Source organism: Sturnus vulgaris, chromosome 3 (assembly GCF_052056855.1).
Source record: "Sturnus vulgaris isolate bStuVul1 chromosome 3, bStuVul1.hap1, whole genome shotgun sequence".
In the NCBI taxonomy this organism is placed as follows: Eukaryota; Metazoa; Chordata; class Aves; order Passeriformes; family Sturnidae; genus Sturnus; species Sturnus vulgaris.
The window spans coordinates 23,859,802-23,885,325 of record NC_142245.1 but is presented as its reverse complement, the minus strand read 5'-3'; the positions used below and the strand labels follow the sequence as shown (position 1 = coordinate 23,885,325).

The window sequence follows — 25,524 nt, the reverse complement described above, 5'->3', positions numbered from 1 at the left end:
TCAGTGCTACCCCTCCTGTGCTCACTGAGGCTTGGAGCACTGCCACGGAGGCTGTGAAGAATGCAGGAGCAAAGAAAATAATAAAGAATTCAGAAAATGAGCACAACAGCCTCTAGAGACCTAAAAAACCCAAAAACCACCAAGCGAAAGTACATGCCTTCACTATGGTAGTTTTCCCTTTTCTAGTAAGTGTAAGGGCACTGTATAACAAAATGCAAAAGAAAGCTGGATTTTCACGCTGGCCAGAGAAACAATGCGAGTGACGAGAGATCCTGTCACACCACATGTGACAGTGGATGTAGAAATGGTGTTAAAAATAGCTCCTCATTGTGCTCCTTGGCTGCTCTCCGTACAGTTCCGCCCCAGCTCGGCAGTCTGAAAGCTTATGCTTTATTGCTGTTCTTTTGGAGATGAGATTGACAATCCCATGGAGTGTCTTAATATAGGTGACAGCCACATTCACCAGACCTTTGAGTGAGAGGATGGAGAATGAACCACAAAAATGGCTGCAAAGCTCACAGGGCCCAGGCTGATATCCTAAAGACTAAAACTTTGTATAAACTTCTGCATGACTTCTGGCCTGCAGGAGTGACTGTGATCCTGTCACATGTGTCCATCCTGATCTGAAAGGATCTCCCATTCCCGTGACCTTTGGTTATTGATTCCTTTGCTGAGGTAGCCAACAAAATAATATTCATTGCTGCCTGTTGTAGTAGTGTCACTTTCAGGGGCTTCTTCTGTGGGGCTCACCTTTGTGTAAATCCATGGTGAGGTCACTTTCTTCTGCAGCAGATGACAGGAAAGCAGAAGGTTCTTTGATCTCTGATTTCCATGAGTTTTGTAAAAGTTCCCAGATACTGCAGTAATGAACAGAGTCTAAAACACAAACCAACTACAGACATGTACCTTCAGGACATGGGATGATCATTTCAGACAGGTGACAGCCAGTCCTCTGGTGATCTCTTTGCTCAGCATATACCTGGGCTAGACTGAGGTCCACAGCACAGGATACTGCCTGGGGTGTCAAGATATTCACTGTACAAAGCACCTGAGTTTAGTTTACAGTGAGCCTGGAAATGTGAATCCCTCTGCACTGATACACAGCAGAAAGAAATTTGAAAAAACAACCTGAATAATTTACAACCAAAGCAATAATATCCCACTGCTCCACTGATAACACTTGAGATACAAACCAACAGCAAAAAACCTGCTAGCCAGAAGTTCCAGAGAGTAATTTAAAACCATCTTGTTGATCTTATGAGCACATATTTGACACAGAGAAAAGCACACCAAGGCAACTGTAATGTATAAAATAGTTTATTACTATAATAAATAAAATTAAACTTCTTTTTTTACAAATATTATTTGTGCTTGTTTAAAAATGTTGACTAGGGATATCATTAATGGAGGTGGCTGCATTTGAATTTGAAACATTCCCGGACAGTGCGTATACATACATACATACACACACTGTCTATCTACTGGCAGCTGCTTTGCTGACCACAAAAATAGTATCTACTCATTCTCTGTTTCTAGTCATGCTTCATTGAACAAAGTGACAAATGCAAAGAAAAAGAACTGAGAGTATTTGGTGGATTTCTGAAAGGATAAAAACAAGTGAAGTACATTGAAAAGCGCCAAAGCAACTGCATTAACTGCGTATCAATCAAGTGTCCATGCAGTGGTGGCTAAATATTGAAACGCAGACAGATCTCCAACAGATGTACAAATATTGACTGTATGTAGGTACAATAATAGAACACATTCATTGGAAAACTTGGTATTTCTTTATATAGCAGTTCATCCTGATACAAGATTATTGAACTTCTTTCGTCTACAGCTAAAATGATTCTTCTTCTATGTTAGTGGTCACAGATTTAGTGGGAAGAAGAAAAAAAACCCATGAGCCTTTCAGAACAGTTAGTGAAAACCCCGAACTGTTTTGTTAATATTAGGCATTTGGATCCAGTTACAGAGGTGTTCTGGGATTATACATCAAATATGTTTACACAACACTCAACAATCAGCTTGAAACAAATTACAGTTGCAGGTAAATTCACATTAACTTTGTCGACCTGTAAAAAAAAGTCTCTGAAACAAACACTTTTGCAATATGATGGGTTGGCTCCCTGATATACAAAAGTGTTTAGACAATAGCTATCTCTCTCTGTTTTATGAGGGGAGAGGGCAATTGGAGTAATTAATTATCCTAATAAGAAGGCAATAAGTGGAGAAAGAAATATGATTACCAGCAAGTGATTTCCATTAGATTTAGAAAGCTAATCAAAGTGCTTCATCTTTAGGCAACACTGTAAATACTACAGAACATTAAGAAGGAAGAAGAATGGAATCACAGTTTGAATTATATCACTTATGAAAGGGTCTTAAGGCTAAATGCTGGATATATCTTATTGCAAAAAAAGCTTTATTTTTATTTAATTGAATCAATGCTTCCCACAACAATGTGGTCAAAATGATGTCAGATTGGAGGATACAGTATCCTACTGTGCCTCACCTCAAATTTCTGGAGTTTCCCCTGCGTGGGACTCTCTAAAAGGTTTGTCTTGATGTATCACAAGTGCAGCTAAAACACAGACTTTGTTATTGCCAACACACCCACAGAAGACTATGTGGAAATGAAAAATTCAGTAGAAGATGCTTTTTACCACCTAACACCAGGACAAGAAAGCAGAGGTGCAGCAACCACGTGTTACGCTGCCCATGAGAAGAAGGATAGACTCAGCACCTTTGAGACAGCCCCTGGTACCAGAAAAAAATAAATCCATCTATTCCACCATCTCTCTTGCAGGAAAAGCCATGAGAAACACTACCAGGGCAGCTTGGCTTCAGAGATACCGTGAGCAACAAACACCAGTTTATGAGCCTTATCCCCACCAACTAGGATACAGCATTTTTCCAATTTCACATGGATTTCTCTTTCCTGACTATCATGACCCTCACCAGATCTTCTCTCAGTCACACTGTTTACCAGATGCACAGTATGAAGTTGGGGCCAGCTGGAAAAATCAAAAATCATGGCCTTAAAAGTTCAACAGTTAACAAACAAGACACTAACAGGACACTCAGTGGATGTCTACTGGGAAGATTTAAGCTCCCTTCTTGGACTGGAATCAATGAGGAATGTGCTTTTACTTAACAGAAATGCAATCCATAGACTTATCTATACACAGATATTATATATATATATGTGTGTATGTACACGCATCTGCACAAGCGTAATCATACACATAGTTTATATAGTAAAGACAAATTATGTAGTAATTTTTTTCACAGATTGGCTAAGAGTGATTGAAAATATATCACCAGATAGTCACAGTAAGTATCTTGTTCAGTTCATTAAAGGGAGGTACTGTAGAAACAGAACATCGCCTTCGAAGCTGTTAAACGGGGTTGTTCGCTGGGATTCAGGGCAGAACTGTGGAAGAGATTTAAAGGAAGAATGGTGTTTTCAAAAGTATACTTGTAATACCAGACAGAATGTATCTGAACAAGGTAGGGGTGAGGGCTGGGGTTTGCTTTTTTAATCCTTTTTCATGTGCTGCATATTTGTATTCTTTGTAACCATTTAGCACGAACTTTCAGAAGTTCCCATTTGACCAAATCATAACACAGGCTCCTTCTCTCAACTACCTTCCTTTGGCTGAGATGTAATTAGACCATAGAGTCAAAATGGAACACAACATCTCGTTTAGAATGGTGCAGGTCATTTAGCAGGTTGTTAAATGGCAGAAGCACTATGCCAGAACACAGTTAAACCTGAGGCTTTGGTTTTTGTTTGGGTTTTTTCTTTATACTATCTATAAGCATTTACTTGTGAAGGGTCAGAATCTTATTTTGAGAGATCCTTCAATTCTAAGCTGGAAAATAGTTTAAGTGAAAAGGCTTAACCAACATGTAGAGAGGAACACCACAAAAAGGAAAAGCTGACAAATAAAATCAAAGAACTAGTAACAATTATGATGGGTCCACATGCCATCCAGCCATAGGCATCTGTCCGAGTGTAAGGCTCAGTGGAAAAAAATGGATTTTGTAACACAGGGGCTTTCAGCCGCCTTTAAAGAAAAAGTGCTGCATCAGCAGAGCCCGAGCACCATAGCACAGGTTCAGATTAGTCTAGGGTTTAAAGGAGTGGGCATGGATTTATTCATTTTGTTCACTTTTAAGCTCCCAGTAGTCCAGGGAACACCAAACACCAAAGCTCATCCTAGATAGTATATTTTTTTCAAATTCTCTTACAACAAATGCAGGGTGCTGAGGGATGATGCACTCTCCTATAATCAGTTTTAGTGCCTGACAGTTCACAAATATGGGCCTAATCTCAGTTACAGCTGTACAGGTGTGACTGACACTATTGTCACACTCACCTAGAACAGACACACTGAAGGTGCCATTGCAAGGAGCAAGCAGTTTCTCTGCCATTCTGTGATCATAATAAAATTAATTTTGGCCATAATCTTCAAAGACATTAAATTTTAAGTGGAATTCAGAAGTGTGAAGGCTTTAAAAATAATAAATGTCTTTATAGGCCATTGCAAGAGCCTGAAAAAAGCCTTAGAAAAGGACGGAGTGCACCCACCCACTGTTATACAGGGTGAGGAGTTTGGTATCATTCTGAGCATCAGGTTACACAAGGAGCATCCCCAGAAAATGGGGACTTGTCTGCCTTTGTTCACAGGCCTGGGTAATTATTACAATTAGGGGGCTTCTGGGGCTGGTCCTGCTAGGATTCCAGACTGGGCAATCAGCAACAGCAGAATCACCTTTAACGTATCCCTGAGGGCACACAAAAATATCACTGAGAAACATCAATTCAGTATCAGCAACAAAGGGCCAGGTAACCTGCAACTGCATGTTTAATTTTAGGTCTGTACTGCAACTTTGGAGATACTAGGCACGTACTTGGGAGGCTGTAAACATTTCCTCCCTTGTCCACCTGGGATAAGCTCATGTCCCTGTTTATCCAACAGCAGGTAAATGGGTGACACTTTCATAAAGGACTTGCTAAGACTTTCAGCCTTTCAAAAATTTTATGAAGTGTCATGAATATCATGCTGGTGAGGAATTTGCCTGGATCAGGAAACTGACTCCAAGGCAGTCTCTGAAAACTTGCTGAAACTTTCAGAAATCAATTACAAATCCTTGGGTATCAGTTCACTTGGGGATTACTTAGGTGGTAGCTACTGTCTAAGACGACTAGAAAGAAAAAGAAATCATGACAAAGTTTCTCACAGAAGCTGTGGATGGATGGGTTTCTGTGGCAGCAATGCCATTGCTGTTGCAGGTAACTGCTGCCACTTACAGAAATTAAAGCACCAAGCACAAACAGCGTGGCTTTGGTCAGAGAGTGCCTTCCCCAGCACTGCAGGTCTGCAGTGAGCAACTGTAAAAGACACCAGGTGCCACTGGAAAAACCTAAGCATGGAACCAGAAATAAGTTAAGGAAGTAGCTTCTTGGTTTCAGAGCAACTTGCCTCCCTGCTTGCCTTTTCCTGTGGGAGGGAAGAAGGTAACCTACAGATTTGAACCCCAGAGTTGTTTCTCAGGAGTGTTTCAATCCTTGGGTATGAATTCACAATCTGTGGGCACCTCCATACCAAAACAAGGAGTAAGACAATGAAAGCTAATCCTAAACCACCTGCCTCTGGACTTAGAAATGGTGATGCTGCGCTTGGAATAATTGTTATCTTTGAGAGCAAGGGCAGTTACTGCAGCAACAGGTACAAACAAACACTCTGACAGCAGGACCTGAACTGGGAGCTTTGGCACAGCACGGCCTCACCACTGTGCCAGTCATCAGTGGATGTCCCAGCTCCCCAGGGATGTCTGACACAGTTCTGCATTGCACTGTGCAAGCATCAGGCCAGCAGAAATCATTAAAATTGATCGTGTTCCTTGCCTGTTCTGTACTTAACATGAACGAAAATCTTCCCCCAAAAAATCATGTGTTTCTTTGTAAATGGCCAAGGAAAAAGAATGAGACTTAACACACACAGTGTTAAGAGCTATTGCCATTTAAAATGAAAACCCCTTAAAGTGTGGCATGGTACCATGCTTCTGAGATCTAAGCTACTGTTAAGCAGTGAACATACCAGGTCAGTGGAGTGAATATATTGTGAATGTACACCCGTATCCCAAGGTGAGAACACAAGTCATGATACCATTTATGCTACCCTACATGGATAATGAAGAATAGTTTTGGTAAAGTGCTTCAATCTTCCTCTGAAAAAAAAGTTATGAAAATATAAGTTTTGGAAACATCTCCTTCTTTAAGAAGCAGATCTCTCTGTTTCCTTGCTACAATAGCACTTGCATACAGTAAGCACTGTATTTCTACCTCTACTATCCATTTGCTTCCAAGCTAGATTAGATCAAGAACAATACATCTGGATGTAGAGGAAAATGCCACCATCCTAAATTGTTAAAAATTCTGTGAAAGCCTTTGGCTACAATGAACATTATCAAAACAGAAACTTCTGAATAATAACTTAACAAGAATTAAAAGAGCAGATTCATAGCAGAACAGGACATAAATGTCACAGTATATTTTCATCAGGAGGCAAATCTACAGGACCCGTTAGTGATGTTTCAAATATGTTGTGCCATGGGCTGCTTTCAGGTACACTGCACACCCAACCCTCCAGCAGCTGGAGTTGACAGCAAAAGTATCAAATGTTGAAAGACATCTGAAACAGAAGATAAATTTTTTCAAAACATAAAAAGTTTTGAAAAAAACATATCCTTGATTCAGTGAATGACAGTGTGGAAGATCCCATTTATTAATAGACCTGAAATACTGTGGCTGTTTTTGAAGATGCTGCCAAATGTAATTGTTTTAGCAATATGTCAATTTGAAATAGAAAGTACCTTTTCTTTTTCATCTTATTAGCCCTTCCTTGACTACCCCAAAGAAACTTCAGAAGCAATGAAACACGTCTCCTACTGCTCTTTGCATTATTACAGATATGAAAATATACTGTGACATCCAACATGCTGTAGAGGTGACTGAGACAGTGACAGCAGCAACAAAACAAAAAAAAAACAAACAACCCACCAAACACTGAAAATATAAGCACCCTGGCAAGTGCTTATTCATATAGGCATAACCCGAGCTAAGGACATAAGGCATGCTCCAAAAACCTCAGAGATCACCTGGGGCTCACAGGGATGGCTGCTGCTGTCAGAATTCTTATTCCAACATCCCCAGGGAGAGAAGGGGGTTGGGGGAGGGGGGGGGGAATGAGGACAAAGGGAGAAAAGAAAAACTTTAGAAACTGTACCCTTGCTGTCAAAAAGGCTTCAAAGTCAGCTGCCATCTTGACATGAGGTTGCAATTCCTGTTACCATACCTTTTTAGACAGAGGGAACATGCTTTGTGAACGGGTCCCTCACTCGTTTTCAAGAAAGATTAAATGTAAAGTGTTAGGGGGCTGTTTCTTTGTTTGTTGGTTTGTTTGTTTTTAAAAAGAAACACCTCAGCTAGCTCCAAACACGTCTTTTTCTGATTCTGGAGACTGGGGCCTTGATATTTCAAACAACTCCTGTGGCGACTGGGAGCTTCTTCTTGAGGTTAATATCCTAAGTATCTCAGCTAGCTGATTTTCTATATTGGTCATTTTTGTGTTTAAAGCCTTGATGTCCTCTTTCAACTCATGTTTCACTTCTAGCATGGTGGCCTGAAGAGTCTGTTCTGGGATGGGATAAAAGGAGTGCTTGACCTCGGTGAGGACCGGGCTGTGGTCCTGCGGGCTTCTCGTCTCGCCAGCGTTATCCAAGCGCAAGTCACTTTTTGTAATGCCACTGTCACAAGAGTCTGTCTTCTTCAGGGTAGCTTCTCCCGAAGCTTTAGTTCTCTCAGGTAAAGTCTCCATGGACTCTGCTTTAGAGACCTTGTTCCAGTCTTCACCTTTCCCACAGGCTTCCTTGAACTTGGCCCAGCCTTTCCTGCGGGGGTAGTCCCCCGCCGCCTTGCAGGCCGCGTGCTCCGCCGGCGGGGCCTGCAGCTTGGCCTGGTCGGAGGCGCCGGAGGTGGAGGCGGCCTGGAAGGCCACGGGCGTGGCCGGGCTCTCCCGGACAGTCACAACGCTGGCCTTGACCACTGCGCGAGCACAGGACTGCTCCCCGACGGCATTGCCCTTTTCCACGTCCAGCTCGTCCGGATCTCGGCCCCTCTCTGCTGCAAGCCGCGCCTCCTTCTGCTGCCTGAACCTCTGGAACAGCCGCCGCACGGGGTGGTCCGGGGGTAAGATCAGAGGTGCTTCGTTCTTCCTCTTCATCCTCTCCTCTTCTTCCCGCTTGACGTCGCTGATTTTACGGAACACGATCTGCAGGGGGAAAGAGATTTCACTCTGTGATTAACTGCACTTTTGTTAAGGGGAAAAGCTGGAGAAAGAATTATTTGAAAGAATCTATTTTAACTGAGAAGTGCACAACCTCTGTACATTTATAGCAACATTTTCAAATGTCTTACGTTGTGTGGAACATGGTTTATTTCATTATTTAAGAGCAGACACCATCTGTCTTAAAATACCAGAAAGAAAAAAAAAACAGAAGAAAAATACTTCTCCGGGTCTGACAGGTCAGCAAGGCAGGGCCATTGTAAATATAATGATCCCAGGAAGATACTTGTTCTATTTTGTGTTAAAAAGTGACTTCTTGTATTTATTTTCCTGACTCTATGGTTTAGCACCAAGTTTCTAATATTACAGAGCCATTCCCATCAGTCTCATCTCAGAGCTCACTCACTGCCAATGATCTGATAATATTTTAGTGCAGCTCGGCCACTCGTAGTGCCAGTACAGCAGGGACTACTCTGGACTCTTCGACAGTAGTTTGCAAAGTTCTTCCTGCCCTCCCTTTCTCCCACATACTCTTCTAGAAGCAACATGCAGTTTAAGGATGCAAAGCTGGAGTCAGTCCCAAAGCCAGGGGCACAATGGGAGATGAGCTTGGCAAGACATGGGGAAGCTGCTCACGGCTTGATTACCTCAGAAGCTTGTTGAGTTTCATGGCTTGATTTCTCTCTTTATTTGTATGCAAAAGAGAACACTTTTGCACAAAGAAGCATTAATTTTCCATCTACCCTCCTAATTATATCTTCCTTAGCCTCTAGGCTAAGTGATCTCTATAGCAGCAGCCCAAGGATCACACACAGTACTGATAAAAGCCTCGCAATGTCCCAGCCTGTAGCCAAGCAAGGTTTCTTCCTTGTATGTGATGTAAACACATTCTCCTCAAAAACTCTGTGCGTTTTACATTAGTATTGGTATTTTCCAAGCAAACCCAAAAACTCCACAGTGGCACTAACAAAGAACCAGTAAGTAGTCTTGAAAATGAGAGGTCCCCAAAGCTGAAGTTTGCAATACAGAGGGTAAAAGATTGAGACCCCAGCTTCTACTGAATACTGATACCAAATCCCTTTAGATGCTTTTGGGAAAATCCACTCAAAGACTTTACACTTCAATGCAGAAATAACTTTGAGATTCAAATCATTATTAGGAAATGTGTAAATAAACCCATCCCTCTGTTGCAGACAAATTTAAATTAAACTAAAGTTAATAAGCACTTCTTCACTGGCACACACAAAATGAATGTTTCTCCAGACTGCAATGCTTCTTGACAGTTTTGTCATTGTGCAGCAGGGAAAAAAACATCTTAACAGTGCGTCTTTGGAAGGAAGAAGTTGTCAGACTTGGCAGCATTTCCTAAATACAAAAGAATAAAATTAGCAGGAAGGATATTTTATTTCCAAGCTGCAATTAGGAAACTAAATATGAGATAAGAATAAGAAAACAGGGTACTTGGCAGTCTTTTTTTTCTTCCCTCCAGGAAACTCACTCTGCAATGAGCTCAGTAGAAAGTGGACAAAGCAGCAGAATCCTTAGAAGTGAAAGAATAGCACTCACAGGGAAGGGAATTCAATGCAATCCTGCAGGCTAATGGCTTCCCACACACTGGCAGTTTCCCACTTTACCTGAGGGATGAGTGTCAGCCCGGTGTTAGGGCAACTGCCTTGCTCACTCTGCTGGAGTCCAGTGATGCCAAGCAGGGTCTCAAGAGGTCACTCCAGCAGCATCCTGAGGCTGGCTCTGGGGACACAAAGCCCCAGCAAACCAAGGCAGCTACCCGACCAAGCCAGGTCAATTTGTCCCTGCAAAATTCTGTGTCCCCAAGCCTTCCCTCTCCTGGAGTTTGTGTATTAGCTGTGGACATCCAGTGCCAGATGTACCTAACAGGGCTCACTTTGTACATGAGCAAATTGTCTTGGCCTGACCTATGGTTCAGGACTTGCCTTAAATGCCCAGAAGGGATGTATGACTGGCTGGTGCAGTGGTCACACTCACAGGGATCATCAGGGAAGGCTTTTCAGACCCAGAGGCCAGGATGTTTTGCAAGTCAGTGCTTGGGCCAACCCCTGCTCCACACAGCCCAATCAGCACTTGTCTGGAGAGCACTGGAGCACCTCTCGCTATTTAATGACTGATTATTGAAACATAAACGGGTTAGTTACATGACAGAAGTTGTCTCTGCTACAGCACCATGCAGGAGAGACAGCAATGAGCAAGCTTCAAGCAATCAATCCTGTATTAACAGCCTGGCCCAATCCATATTACCCCTAACCACTGCACCTCAAGCAGTTAGTAGCATGATCTCCGTGGTGAAGAATGCAATAAATCTACCAGCAAATGCAGAAAGGTGAGCACTGATGGACAAGCTTGGAAGCACTTATCCACCCAGAGCTCCCACTGCTCTCCAAGGCACTGCCTAAGTGAGCCCTCCCTGTGGATGCCGGCACACTTGGCTATGGAGGAGCTGCCATCAGCCTTCCCACTGTGTGGTGGTCAGCCTGAGAGCCCTGAACACACCTTCACTGCTTTGCCTTCAGCAGATCCAAGTGCAGCATGCACAGGAATATATGTTGAAGGAGATGTATAAACACTGCCTTTGCCATGGGTATTGCTACCATGCTAACGAGATCCCTAATTTCCATTTTCCACAAGGCCTTACACCAGCTGCAAGGAAAGTACACCACTGCATGAATGCAGAAATGCTACCCTGCTTGACATCCTCTACAGATATGCATTTATGTGACAAGCTGTGCTTATGTGGTACAAGTCAAACATTCACACATTTGCCAGGGGACATCCCTCCAGCTCTTGGGTTGGCTCCTTTTAACTGACTCCTGAAACATTGGAGAAACAGCTGTCAGAGAGCAACTTCTCTTTGGGAAGCTCAGGCAAAGCTGTCACTTCTTTCCTTTTTTGCAAGTTCCCCAATGCCATATTTTCTCCAGACAGCTCCATATTTGTGTAGTAAGCAAAAATATTATAGCTATGTAAAACTCAGCAGTAATTGAAAATACTTTAATTAACTCAGTTTTGGATTTCTTTTCTGCCTTTTTTTAAGATTAAATGCAAGTCCTTATAAATAAAAATGCACATAACTTTAAATGGATTTTTTTTCTTACAAATGCTAAGGAAAACACAGTTTTTAAGTGGTTTATCTTCAGCAGCAGCCAAGTTATTCAGAAAATCTGGTTGGTATGCCAATGGATGTACACCTGCTCCCACAAGCAGTGAGAGTACAAAGGAAAAGAAAATAGATTTCATTTGTTATAAAGAAGAGAAGTCTGGACCTACTTAGAAATTTTCATATGGAATTTGATAGGGCCACAAATATGGACCTTAATCAAAGTTAAAACCCAAAATATTGTGGCAAAGATCCTAAGATAGCTTTTAGAACAGTCCCTCTTTATCTCTTTCTCCAAGCATTCATGTCTGTCTGGGAAGGGACAGATCTTTATACCCTCAAAATCTCCTAGCCCATATATCATACACTGCTCAAACACAGGGGACTTCACAATTGATGCAGTTCTCCATAACATTGCACTCTTCAAGACCTAAGCACACAGGTGCCACAAAAAAAACCTGATGGGAGCATTTTAACAGTATGTCAAAACCAAGAGATGGATAAAGAACCTGAACTGAGACGAAATAACGTGAAATTTAAACACCAGGCCTAAAGCTGCATATTTCACACCTCCAATCTCAAATCTCATTTCACAATTCTGGTTTTATTAAGAAGGAGCTGAATCTTGTACCTTGCACAAGGAAGCTGCCCAAGCTGCCAGAAGTTGGGAGTATTGTGGAGATACCAGCCTAGATTTGCCAAAACCTTGAAAAATAGCCCTGTTAGGCACAGATTCTTGCAATCATATAAACATTTAACCAAGGCAGTGATGATGACTCGGTAACAGTTTTATTTTTTGGAAAATACACTCAGAGACAAGTGGACACATGTTCTGGTTCAGTCCTATGTCCACACAGACCTATGACAGAGGTTCTCTGTGACACATATTCCTGTCTCTGTCCATGAGTCCTTTCCAAGAAAAATGAGGTTACACCAAGGACTTTTCCCTTTCCTCAGTATTACCTAGTTGTGAAGATGAAGTCTCAAGTGAGTTTGGGTAAAAACTCTGCCTCTTTTGAATCACATAGAATTTTCAAATTGTGTTTCTAGAATCAATGTTTTTACAGATTAAGGTCAAAGTATTAAAAAAATGAGGTAGAATGAATACTTGGTTGTCAAATGTGGAGTGCCCAGCAACTGTTAAAAGGATTTCACTGTGCTCAGCACTAAAACCCAAGCATCAGTTAAATAACGGAGCATAGACATTATTTGTGAAGATGACTTTCACAATTTCTTTATGAAAATACTAGGAGAACAGATGGCAATGTCACCCCCAGGTGTAAGGCAGGCCATAGGATTGCTCAGAAGGGGCATTCCCTGGGAGGAATCTTGTTACCACTAGATTGCATCTTTTAGAAAAACGCCTAGTTTGATGGCAATAAAGAATCCATCATGATGTCTTGATGAAACGTTGCTTCAATTTTCGATTCAAGACTAAATTTCATAGAAACCATAAAATGGTTTGGGTTGGAAGGGACCTTAAAGATCATCCAGTTCAAACATCTCTGCCATGGGCAGGGACACTTTCCACTAGGCCAGGTTGCTCAGAGCTCCATCCAACCTGGCCTTGAATGCTTCCAGGAATGGGGCATCCACAACTTCTCTGGCAACCCTCAGAGTGAAGAATTTTTTCCTACTATCTAATCTAAACTAACTCTCTTTCAGTTTGAATCCACTCCCCGTGTCCTCTCACTACAGGCTCTTGTAAAAAGTCCCTCTTAAGCATTCTTTTAGGCTCCCTTCAGGTACTAGAAGGCTACAATTAGGTTACCCCAAATCTTTTCTTCTCCAGGCTGAACAATCCTACTTCTCCAAGCCTTTCCCTCTGGGAGAGGTGCTCTGCTATGCTGTCCACTGTCTGTAGTTGTTCTTGTCATGAACAGCCCACTGTTGGTTGTTCACAAACCCCACCAGAACGGTGCTGCCTGCCAAGTCATGGCAAGTCACGTTCTCTGCCTCTCCTCACTCTGCCAGAAAGGGAATCAACAGAAGGGCAAGGCAGGAATGATGTATTAGCAACCAGATTTTGGACGTGCATGCCAACACTGCATGAGACTTAAAGATCAGGCGATGCTATATTTAGATATATTGTGAATATATTGAAAGCCTTACCCTGACAAATGCTGGAAGAGACCTGCCTGCACCTGCAATGAAAGGATCTTTTCGTCTTGTGAAAAACATCCAAGTTTTTTTTAAACTCTGATTTGTAAGGACTGACCCAAGACCCACAGGAATAGTTAAAAGTACGGATTTCATCATGTTTTGAATTAGACTGTCATCATGGAGTTATAATTATGAGGCCTCTAGCCACAAAGCTGCTGCTATTATTAGTTCCACAAGCTTCCCTTCTTTCCACCTCTATAGCATGCACAAATACTGCAAGATTTGGCAGGTCTTCCTCAGCATAACAGCAAGTAGCATGGCATTTTTCTCTGGTGCTTAATAATTCTCTTTCACAGATACAGAAACATTCCCAGAGTCTGAAAGTGCCAAATATCATAAACAATTAAAAGCTTAAAATTACTTCATACAGTGCTCACAGAAAATGAACTTAAGCATGAGGAAAACAATCATGAAAAGGCATTCATTATTACACAGTCCATCTAGGATCTGCCAAGAACTGATGAAAATATCTTCAGGCTGATGTTAGTCCGATGAAAATTGGATGCAATCTTTCTTCCTCTTTTATTTATTTTTTTTTAAGAAGCAAAAGGGGAGGAAAAATGGAAAGAGACAGAAGGCTCAACAATAAAAATTCTTGTGACGTTAATGTTAAAGAAACCAAAACTGCACGTGATCAATATAGAGTGTGATGATGAGGAATCCCTACAGCAGTATATTAGCAGGTGTCAGGGCAAAAGGAGCCTGTGTCTTTTGCAATTATATGGAATGGCTTGTCAGAAAGGAGGGAATCACTGGTCCTACCTTCTCATTAAATACAGGATCAAGAGAATGGGCAATAATGTTGCAGATGTCATTAAGTTCTCTCTAGTTTTACTGTCTGTAACAGCAGAATTTCGTTTCTGCTTCTGAAGAGGAAAGAGTTTCTCCCCAGTTAAGGCCACATCCCTTCTGGGCACTCCCAAATATTTCTAGCTTTCATTAATTATCTGAAAATTCAAAGCAAACTAAAATTCAGAAGGTCCTGGCAGTGGGGCTGTAAAGGAGTGCTGATACCAGGAGTGCTGGTGTCAGCAAACCTTGGGGATCCCTGGGAGAGACAAAGCCCAAGAGCCAACGTGGATAAGCACAGCCTTTTGTGCTGTGGGGTCTTATCACCCTGCCCTTCAGACAGAGCAGCACTCACTTCCCAAAAACCAGACTTCTGTGTACTTCATTAATAGACAAGTGCTTGGAAGAGACACAACTTCATCATTTCATGAGCATCCAGGCTACCCAGATGAAGAGAGGAAACAAAGGTTTCAGTTTCTACAGAAAAACATCTGGGCTAAACGTTACTGTCATGAGCACTGTCAGCTTCAACAGTGCTGAAGTTCTTCTCTGTGACAGCCTGCTTTGTAGCCTGATTACAAATTCTAGAAATACCAACTCAAATATTAGTGTTTAATTGTGTCACTATTACTTATTTAGAAGTTCTGCACAACTCAAGGCTCTACTCCTCTATGTCAAACTCCTCATTCTAATTCATATTTACAGGCTGTGCTAGTGTTGAGTGAAAAGGGAAAAGCTTTTACGAAAGTACTACTGAAAAGAAGACAGAATTACGTCTAAAGCAATTAGTGGAAATAATAAAAACCCCCTGCCTGATCTGCAACAGACTCCCTAGCAGGTTTTGAGGCATTAAGAGATGCCTCTTCCCCAAAAAAGACTCTAAACCACTGCTGACTGTAAACTTAGACAACTACACAACTGAAAACTAAAAACCACACTGGTTTGGGTAGATACAATCACAGCACATTATAGCTCATTTAGCAACCTCCTTCACAAATGTAGAAAGAATGCAAGAGAAACAGGGAAAAAGAAACCGTTGAAATATATATATTGCTAAAGATCTACTAGTACTTCATTATTCTGAAAAGTAGCTGTCACAAGCAAATAATTAATGTGCAAACAAGAGCTTTAGGGAAATTATGCCAGATCTGAGTGGTGGAATGTTATACTCCCTGAGAGCTACTATGTCCATCAAAATGTGAAATGCTCTGTAGGACCTTCTTATTTCTAGTAAATGAGGAAAAAAAAGAATGTTTATGGGTTTTGACAGCCAAGTGTCAGCAGTTTCCAGCAGCAACTCCTATAAAATAACTATTTTCATGCTTGTTTCGTGGGCGGGTGGGGGGGGTTTGCATTGTTTTAGGGGTTTTTTAGTTTTCTTTTTTAGCACTTTTTTAGAGTGCTTTTCTAGCTGTGGGGAGATATCAGACACACTAACAATTCATGTAGTGTCATCTTTTATTCCAGATCAACATACTACCTGCATTCTTGGGCAGACAACACTGCCTCAAAAACTGCTTTAAGGAGAGACCAAGGCACAGCAGGAACTTACCTCTCTGTCACCTAAATTACAACTATACAAAACGTCATATAATCTGTACAACGTGCCTTCTCAGGACTCAGAGTCTGTTTCTCTAAGCTCCCTGTGGCTTGCTGCCATTTACTAAGTGTTTCCTGGAAGAAACCAGGCAATTTTTGAGAGTCAAGGATTTGGTTTTTTTTTCCCCCACCTCTAACTCAGAGACAATTTCACTTGAGATCTGAAATGGATGCAGAGGTTGTAGAGCTGAGAAAACCAGTGATGTGTTGAGGGAATAGTTAAATTGTATAGTTTGCTTTCTGTGATTACATTTTGGGTAGTAGCTTGCCATTAAGATAATTTCCTCTTAGCTGGTGTCTTCATTCACTTGTTTTTCCTTCTGCTTTCCCTCATCTGCTTTCTGTCATTAGGCTTATAGTGATTGACAGGTATTTTATTTTTCAAGAGAGGAATCAAATATATTTTCAAATGTATTCAAATTAATCAGAGCTTACCAAGAGCTTACAAGTCATTCAGCTACTTTCGAATGCCCACTCACAAACCAATCCACACAAATACAATGAATGCCCCGTGTTCCCAATGCACAAGGGTTGTGGAGCTCTTGAAATTATAAATTGAGAATTACATTCAGATGAAAGTTGCCTGCATAAATTGCCTAAGATAACATGAACTCTCTTTTATGTGTCTCTCTCTGAGTTAACAGGCCTGAACTTCAGCTATAATATTGAAGAAAACAAAATAATCTTCAGCCCTGCACAGAAAGAGAATAAATCTACCCAAATAGGTGGCCCAGTATGGCTGCACAGTCAAGCACCCAGTGCCATCCAACTGGTTTATTCTGTTCAAGAGCTTGGGTAACAGTACGTGAGAAGGAAGCAACCTACTTATAACTAAATGAGAATCAACAACAGAAAAAGTGCATTGCTTACCATTTTCCAAAGCAGCTGTCAAACCCTTTCAGCCCTAACTAACAGCCAGGAGCTTAAAACCTTGAAGGGAAGAAGACAAGAACTGACTGTAGTGAGGTGTTTCAGACCTTTTCATTACAAGAGCTCCTCTAAACTCGTAGTTCCTAGACAAAATCTCTGCCAGTTTCCCATGGTCCAGTTGCAGCTGGTGATAGTGACTTCCTTATCCGTTGTCAAAACTGATAGCTGTCTAAATCTGCTAAATCCACAGGTAAGCTAATTAAGGATTGACTGATCCCTCCAAGTAACTTCACAGAGAATCCTTCAGAGATGAAGTTTTTGATTTTGCTTCAGGTATTTTAGTTCTGTGAAAGCAGACACGTCCCATGCTGAATGTAGATTCCAATACTGGCAGAGGTAGGTGATTTCTATCTTATCAATGTATTTCATTCTCCAAGAATTTTACAGCAATTTCTCAATCCTCCCAATATGACCAATGCCATGATTTTTATTACTTACATGGCACTAATGCTTAGAGTTCTACTGGGCTTTCAGTTTACACACACACAGAGGAAAATCTCATTATTCAGTGAGGTAAAATGACCTGTTTCATGGGAAGATATCACAGACCCAGCATATATTGCAGTGTCTCATGTCAGCCACATAAGTGTTTATCAGCAGTTTGAGCTGTTACTTGTGCAAGACATCCCTTTCTGATACAATTGGTGAGAGTTCACCCTTACAAGTTTCAGATAAGAGATCCTCAATACAATTTGTCAAGTGATTTCAGACATGCTAAACTTAAACATTCATTAATTTCTCGTGAAGAAAACATCTGCTGTAGAAGAGGAAAACCAGGATAATTTAGCAAGAGAGAATTGTTTCTTCAAAAGCAGACTGAAACCCTAATTTTTAAAATATTTACCATCACCTGTATTCAAAGAATGACAAAGTTATATTTGAATGTTAAAAACCCCTACACACCTTTTACAGGAACAGTAGGAACCACAAACTCCAAGCTCCCTGAGACCATCAAATGCAAGTCTAAAATGCTTTGACCCAGCCTTTGTATCACACCTCTCCCTCTTATACAGATATGGGCAGATACACAGTGGTTCATTCATCCCCATAATTCAGGCTGCATTTGCAACCAGTTTTGTTAAAAGATTTTGTTTAGAAAAAGTGTGTGCTTGCATCTGACTCTTGGACACCACGGTCATGATTTTGTCTATCTTTTTTTTCCATGAGTAGTTGACAGTACTCATAGACAGCAGAAAGCAAATTCCCTTTTCCCCTTTAAGGAGCACAGCTTTTAATGGTCACCACATTATGGGCACAAAAACTCAGTTCAAACTCTGATGTGCAGGGATGCTGTGAGGGAAGCTCTCTTCCCCTTCCCTCCCTTGCCAGAGCTTTGCTCTATGATGATGTGACTGTGATGAGATTCCCACCCACTGCAAGCCAGACACGGGCCAGGATGGCTGAGGTTGCCTCAGGGAAAGCTGTTCCAAGTGTCCCCTGTGTTTCATTTTGGAAACACACACAACAGGACATCCTGCCTTCCCACACATGCTGCAGAGACATTCAGAGCTAGTGTTTCCAACGAGACAGGCCGAAGGAAGTTCTGCTTTTAAAAGTGTGAACTGGAGCTGAGGTCCCCCAGTTTTCCTCAGGCAGGTGACAGGACTGATGCTCCAGTGTGGAGACACAGGTCCTCACCAGGAGGTGGGATCCTCACATTCCAGCTCCTGCCTCAGCAAACGCCCTCACCACTGATCCAAACCAGAAAAATCTCAGCTGGGGAGACAATGACACCTAATGCCAGAACCCCTCCTGGACAGCAGTTTTACCATTCTTTTCATCCTCTCAAATCAGTGAGAAAAATTAACTTCCTGAACCTGAAAACTATCCCAGTTTTATCGAATAGTGCTCTACCTCTGCTCTGCCACTCTAACCCTTCATTTCCCTGAACTAAAATGTTTCATTTCATCTTACAGACAGCTTTTCATTTAAGCTTTCTCATCTTCTCCTATTTTTCCACTTCACTGAGACAATTCAAAACATTTAATTTTCATTTGAGAAGCAGGCAGGTTTGAAGAGTTCAGCTTCAGCAGCTTAAGTGAGGCAAAGCACAGAGTGTACACTGACATGGTTACATGATTTTAAGTGATCAATAAATTATTGATTGTTTAACTATCATGCTTTGCCATCTCTACCTCTTCCATGTTTTAACGTCACATTGGGCTAAACTTAAATACTTCAGGTGACATCTCCTTGCTTCCTCCTAAGGAGCATTGTAAAATCAGTTTTCTCCTTGATCCCCTGTTCTGAGATAAGAGAGAGACGTGACACAGAGCTCACCCTTAAGCAAACTGCTTCTCTTCCACTGGTAGTACTGGGACATTAAGCCTTAACCTCTAAGCATCACTGAAATGTGATATATTTTAGTTTCAAAGTTGTACTGCCATCCAGGAGAAGCCACCACGAATGCCATATTTCAGATTAGGAGTGCAGTGAAGCTTTGTAATCTCAGTTTAACTCCTCCTCACACTGCATCACTGGCTCTTTAGTTCCTCATGTGCATTTATGGTTTACATTTACATACCATAATCGTCTTATTTTTAAAAGAAGAGAGGCATCTTTCAAGGAACTTGCCATATTATGTTTTGTTACCCACTTTCTAGTTTCATCTTTCACACGAACTGATTCTTATCTCAAGTGCAGGAATGTAAAACACCATCATCCTGATCAGAAATAAAGTTGGTGAGCAGCATGCTATACTCTCACTTTCCTGAAAATGAAAAAAGGAAGAACTGCAGCCATGGAGAGGTTGGAGAAGCTGCTGGAAGTTCAGGTGGGTTTCATGTTGCCACAGACCCAGCGCAGGTGCTGCAACACTCTGCTTTGTCACCATCACATTGAGGAGAGGAAGTAAAAAGGTTTTCCATGTCCCTCATACAACTTGGGGGACACAACCAAGGCCTCAGGCACTTGAGATCCAGTTGGAAACAGTTCTCAATGCAAAGCATTACCTAAGAGTAGACATTTCAATAGTGCTGTAAAAGTTTTTCTGTTATGACAGTGATTGTACTTGACTACAGTGTACAAATTTGTTTAATTGCTCAGAATTAAACAAATAAAGGTAAAAAAAATCCCTCCCTTCCTGTCTCCATGAGAGCTCTTCTCTCCTTTCTGCTTTCTCTTATGCATTTGTAAGACATCTAGTCTGCAAGAATTACTAGTCCCAAAATTCACTTTAATTTGTCCTGGTGAAAAGATGTATGATCCTATACCACAGGCATAGGCTGAGACATTAAAATTATTTATCAAGGAAAGGAAACTATTTCCTTAGCAACTGAAGAGTGCAGCAGAAACTTCAGCAGTTAAGTACATGTAGAAATAATACCAGACTCTACAAAGAGAGTATTCCAATATAGTGGAAACAATTTAATGGAAAATGCTATTTTGAGATTAAAAAAAAAGACAGTGTTATCCAAAATAATGTTAGTTATGGATCTCAGCTCAAGAAAAGACAACAGCAGATATTGCCAGTGCATCCCCCTGAATCTGAGTAAACAATGCTTAGATCAATCTATTGTGTGTGCACACCTGACAAAGACACAGCTGGACAATCTAACAGAGAGCTCAGAGAAAATAAGTGTTTGCACAAACAGCAAACCCTGCTGAAGAATCTCTTCCTGACGTTGTTTTCAACTAAGAGATTACAATCCTCAGAAACACAAAGCAGTCATCATTATATAACCAGCATCAGCAACTGAAAGCTGGATTTTGGCAACAGCTTCATCATCCCACAGAAATGAAAAGTGCTCTTAATTTTTCACATAATGACATCCTAATCAAATGAACTGCTTTTAAGACCATCTCCCTTACTGCATAATAACCCCATTTCTCATGGGAACTCATTCAACAGTTTGAATTTGCCACCTAGCTTCTGTGCACCCACTTCCCTGCTGCAAGCACAACCCAAGAGCAGGTGGACCTGAGCCATCATTGTGTTGTTCTAATCACAGAATATCCAGGGGCTGGGAAGGACTAACAGATTTTAGAGGACTCAGAGGCTCGTCAAAGATGCATCTCATCCTCCACCCATGCTGTGCTCTCAAATGCCCCTGAACTCTCCCAACATGCATCTTTATCACCAGTCTGCCCACAGCATAGATTTATATCAGGCTTTATCTGGCTCCGTGCTACTGATCACACAGGGCCTCACTGCAGAGATTTTGGCATCAGATTCATAAAAAGAAGCTACAGTGCTTTCAGACTTTCAGAAGGTTTTTCAAAAGTCTACAGGACAAAACATTTTATCTGGAGATGAAACAGTACAATTCCTACAACTCCTGGCATGGGGACTTCACACTGACCCTGCTGAAACAAGCCTACGGCACATGCACACACCTGGGCTACTCTGCACAAAGCAGCTTTGCATGCTTTTAATTTTTCTATTTCCCAACACTTGGAGCTACTGTTATACATCAAATAAAATCTAGAGAAATTTGAAAGATGTGACTTCCGACCCTCCCTTCATGATTTTTATCTAATGCTGCACTTTCTAGCAAATACTTGACTGCAAAGGCACAGAAGGGGCAAAGAGATGGTGCACTCATTACACCAGCACACTGGCAAATTTGCTTCATATTCAGATGGAAACCATTTGGCCAGAAGCATCATTGCATAGTAAATCAGCTGTAATTTCCATTATTCTCATTGTGCTACAGGGGCATCCAGCCCAAAACGCCTGTTTGGCTGAAGTGGATGGAACCACCAGGCAACTGCTGGATCCAGCTTTTGTTCTTCAGTGACAGAAGGCTCTAGAAAATGCTGTCAAGGAGGGCATGGCAATGCTGGCAGAGATCATTTAATCTCCCTAAACTCCAAAACCTGCTCACTTATAACTTGGATCTGATGCCAGCTCTCAGGACAAGAGTCCTCCTGGCAGGATGGCAGTACTGGAGCATCTCTTGACATGCTGCACACTTTCATTATGTGGAAAAGCTGTCCTCCAGCTCAGTAGTGGGTACTGAGCTGCCCCACTGCGCTCCTTGCCTGCGTGCCTGTCCCCATTCTAAGAGTAGAGCTCTCATGACCACCAGCCCCACAAGCAGAGGGTGACACATCAGCATGTAGGGTAATGGCCCCATGGCCATTAGGGTAGTGTGTGTAGGGTAAGTGTGGTGTCCTCTCTGCAGGGAAACATGGAGAAGGGGAGGCAACATGCTCAAGGGCTCTCACTGCCTCCAGAAAGCATCTGAGAACAGTAAATACACTGCCTGCCTTTGTCCTCTCAAAGCCAAGTCTTGCACCAAAGGAGCAAGAATTAAAATACTTGCCAACAGCCCTCTTCTCTCTCTCTGCTTCCCAAAGCTCAGAAGCGGAACATGCAAAGCACAAAAATCTTTTTCCAGCACACAAAGTTGAATGCACAAGGCCCCTCTGTCATGCACAGACAGTGGAGAGTGCTGGAGATCACCAATTTCACCTGCAGCCCATTTATCTCTAACCAGGCCTGAAACTTCTTAGAAGAGTTTGGGGGGGAAAAAAATTAAAATAAATATATTTGACCTCTCAAATCCTAGAAGGCCCTTGGGAAGATTTGTTAGAAATGCTGTCGAACAGAGGCACTGGGAGGAGCAGGAGCTGTCTGCTTGGGCATGATGAGCAGGGTGGTGGGAGGTCTGCAGGCAGAGGTGTAGACCTTGGCAGCACATGAGCTCAGCTGCTAACAGGCATTCCTGTGCACACAGATGCAATAACTCCCCCAGCAGCCCTAAGCTATAAAGTATGGGTCAGTCATGATGCTGGACTAAATGGAAATACCCTTCGAACAAGTGGTGCTCAGGAATTTTTTTAATTTTAGTTGCAAATTCACTTGTCCCCCCTCCACCCCCCAATAATCTATTTTACCCAGTTAGAAAATCCAGCTGCTATTACATATTTTTCTAACAGGAGAGTTTGCCAGATCTGGCATTTGAAACAGATTTTGTCTTGAATATTCCTTTTACTTAGCATTTGCTGTTTCATACATGACTTCTTAGGAAATGTAGTTTATTAATAAAGAGGATTATTTCTAGAACATTAGTTTACATTAAACCAGCTAAAATTCTAACTGCTGCTCTTCAAAATCACCATCCTCAGAATGCTGTAACTTGAAAAGCTGTTACTTCAGTAAGTCATGCAATTTTTTAGCATTTATCTTAAATATGACTATGTCTCATCACCGGTTCTGCTACTCAGCTGCCCTGAGCACACTGTCTGGAACCCAGTCTGCTAAAAATAAGAGTCTCAACATTGTCTTCTGCTTTTTCTTGCTTTGCCTTATTTTTTTTTTAATACATTTAGAGGATCTGCATCCAACCTTCCAGTCTTGCTCAGGTGCAGGGGTGATTAAAAGAAGATCCTTTAAACTTTATTATTAGAACTTGTCCCCTGTGAGAGGCCCAGGTTTGCTGCTAAAAGCTGCAGAGCTGCCTGTGAGCAGCTGGCTGCCTGCTGCTGCTCTAATGTGCAGACACAGAAGGACCCAGCAGCAGCACAGGATGCTGCCATCACTCCCTGTTAGCTGAGTCAAATTACTTCACAGGACATACTGTAACTAATCAGCACACAAACCTCATCTTTACCCAACTCAAGAGAAGAGGATTCCCCAGAGGGAAAGCAGAAGTTTTTCTGTCTTAATAGATGTTTGGCATATCATATTGCATTTGATTATCTTCTTAAATACATCATTTGCTGGATACATCTACCATATCAGAGCTCTGAGGAAGCAGTCATCGGGCAGAGGAGACGATTCAGACAAAGAGGAGAATACTTTTAGCCTGTACCTTGGGGGCAGGAAGAATCTAGGCTCATCTCTGCATCACATCCAGCTCTGAAAACACTTGGTCCTTGTGCCTGCATTGGTTATTGAAACTGCTTCTTGCCAAATGATCTCCAGTACTGGTGCTAAAGCCGTGAGTCACTCTCGATTGCCCGAGATTTTCCAAGGCATTTACACGCTTCAATACAACATTCTGTTCCTGTTCTTAGAGAGGCTTCTTCACATTCAAACCTGTTCAAGGACAAACCTACAGCTAGCAACTACTGACAGCAAAGCAGTGCTGAGATACCCCAAATTTTTTTGTTGCTGTTGGCTTTGTAGCTATAGTTCTGTTTTTTACAGTGTCAGAAGCTGAGCACTACCCCATTAGTGCCGCATCCAGGACTGGGCTGGGCTCACAACCCCAAATGGGAGGCAAGGAGAGGGAGCAGTGCAGGGGCTCTGCTGCCAGGTTCATGCAGCAATTCACTGACCAATCACCACATCTCGGATGTGAACCTCCACTCAACCCCAATGAAGCAGGAGTGACAGCAAGGCTGCTCAGTATGATGGCAAGGGTGCCTCAGGAGACACAAAGAAGCCTCCTGAACTACAGGAAAACATTTTGATGGCAGTGGTGACACCTGCCAAAGAGACAAAATCAAACTGCAAACAGACTGCATTATCCTTTCTCTACACACAGACCATTAATTCTCCAAGCTGTATTCTGGCATGATGATGCTATATCTATTTTTTTGAATGGGAACAAAAGACAGAAGAAAATAAATGATTTCTTAAAGACTGCCAGAGACATCTTTTTGCAGATCAGAGATGTAGATTAGTATCTCCCAAGTCTCACATTAATACACCACAAAAAGGTTGTTCCTTCTCTTGTAGGCTTGGACTAAGTGATCAGAAGCTTTTTATGATACCAGGCACTTATTGATACCAGGCACTGCAGAGGTCCTGCAGGACCTAAGTGCTGCAGAGTGTCTGACAGACTGAGGCTCTGACAGGGAGATCCAGCTATGCCTGCTGGGTTTGTAGATAGCCACACACACAGGAGGCAAACTCAGAAAGCTTCTGGCTAACCAAAATGCTTCCAAACACAGCCACAATTCGCTGACCAAACACCCAAGTGGAATACTGACTGGCCTATGTTCTCACTGTGACTGCAGGAACAAATCAGGCAACAAATTTGCAAATGCATCATACACTGCATTGAGATGTGTTTTGCCATTAAGGGAACAGGGATTGCAATACTTCAGACCCTCTGTGGCTGATGGCAGCATCTCATCTATTTCTTTTTTTTTGTTAATCTGCCCTGACCAAAGGCATGAGGGTCAGGAGTCAGGACAGAGCTGAGCTTCCTACTGGGAAGGTCAAGCACTCCCAAGTTGCAAGAAGCAATGGGAAAAATCCATCACCTCTGATGAGGCCATTGCTCCAATGAGGTCTTTTAAACTCTGATGGTTATAAAAGGAGACCAAAATGCCTGAACAGGTGAGGGTGACAGTTCTACTTTCTCCTTTATGTTCTCAAAGCTGAGATAGGGTCTGCACTCTGCTGCATGTCTTCCCTCTTCCCACACTTCACTGCCAGATTGAGCCCTAAATTTTGTGTCTAACTATAGCTGATGGCACCCTCTTAGCACTGTCAGTTTTAGGCAACAAGCAGATGTCACTGTGCCACTAACACATTGGTGGACACAGCTTTAAAGCATCATGACTTTGTTGAAAACATCTCCAGTTTGTATTATTACAAAACCAAACAAGTAGAATAGAAACAAAGTTCAAAGTGTTTAACAGATAGCAAATTCTGTT

The 25,524-nt window shown here is 42.0% G+C and overlaps 1 protein-coding gene across 1 annotated transcript in view; it reads right to left on the bottom strand.

The window, feature by feature from the left end:
• Nucleotides 1–1,301: 1,301 nt before the first annotated feature.
• Nucleotides 1,302–25,524, bottom strand: part of KCNH1 (potassium voltage-gated channel subfamily H member 1) — a 173,082-nt gene continuing 148,859 nt past the window's right edge. Inside the window, exons 11-12 of the mRNA XM_088161207.1 lie at nucleotides 7,299–8,342; nucleotides 1,302–3,436 (exon numbers count right to left, since the gene is read on the bottom strand). Coding sequence (XP_088017333.1) covers nucleotides 7,494–8,342 — 849 coding nt within the window. The 3' untranslated portion in view covers nucleotides 1,302–3,436; nucleotides 7,299–7,493. The remainder of the gene's footprint in view (nucleotides 3,437–7,298; nucleotides 8,343–25,524) is intronic.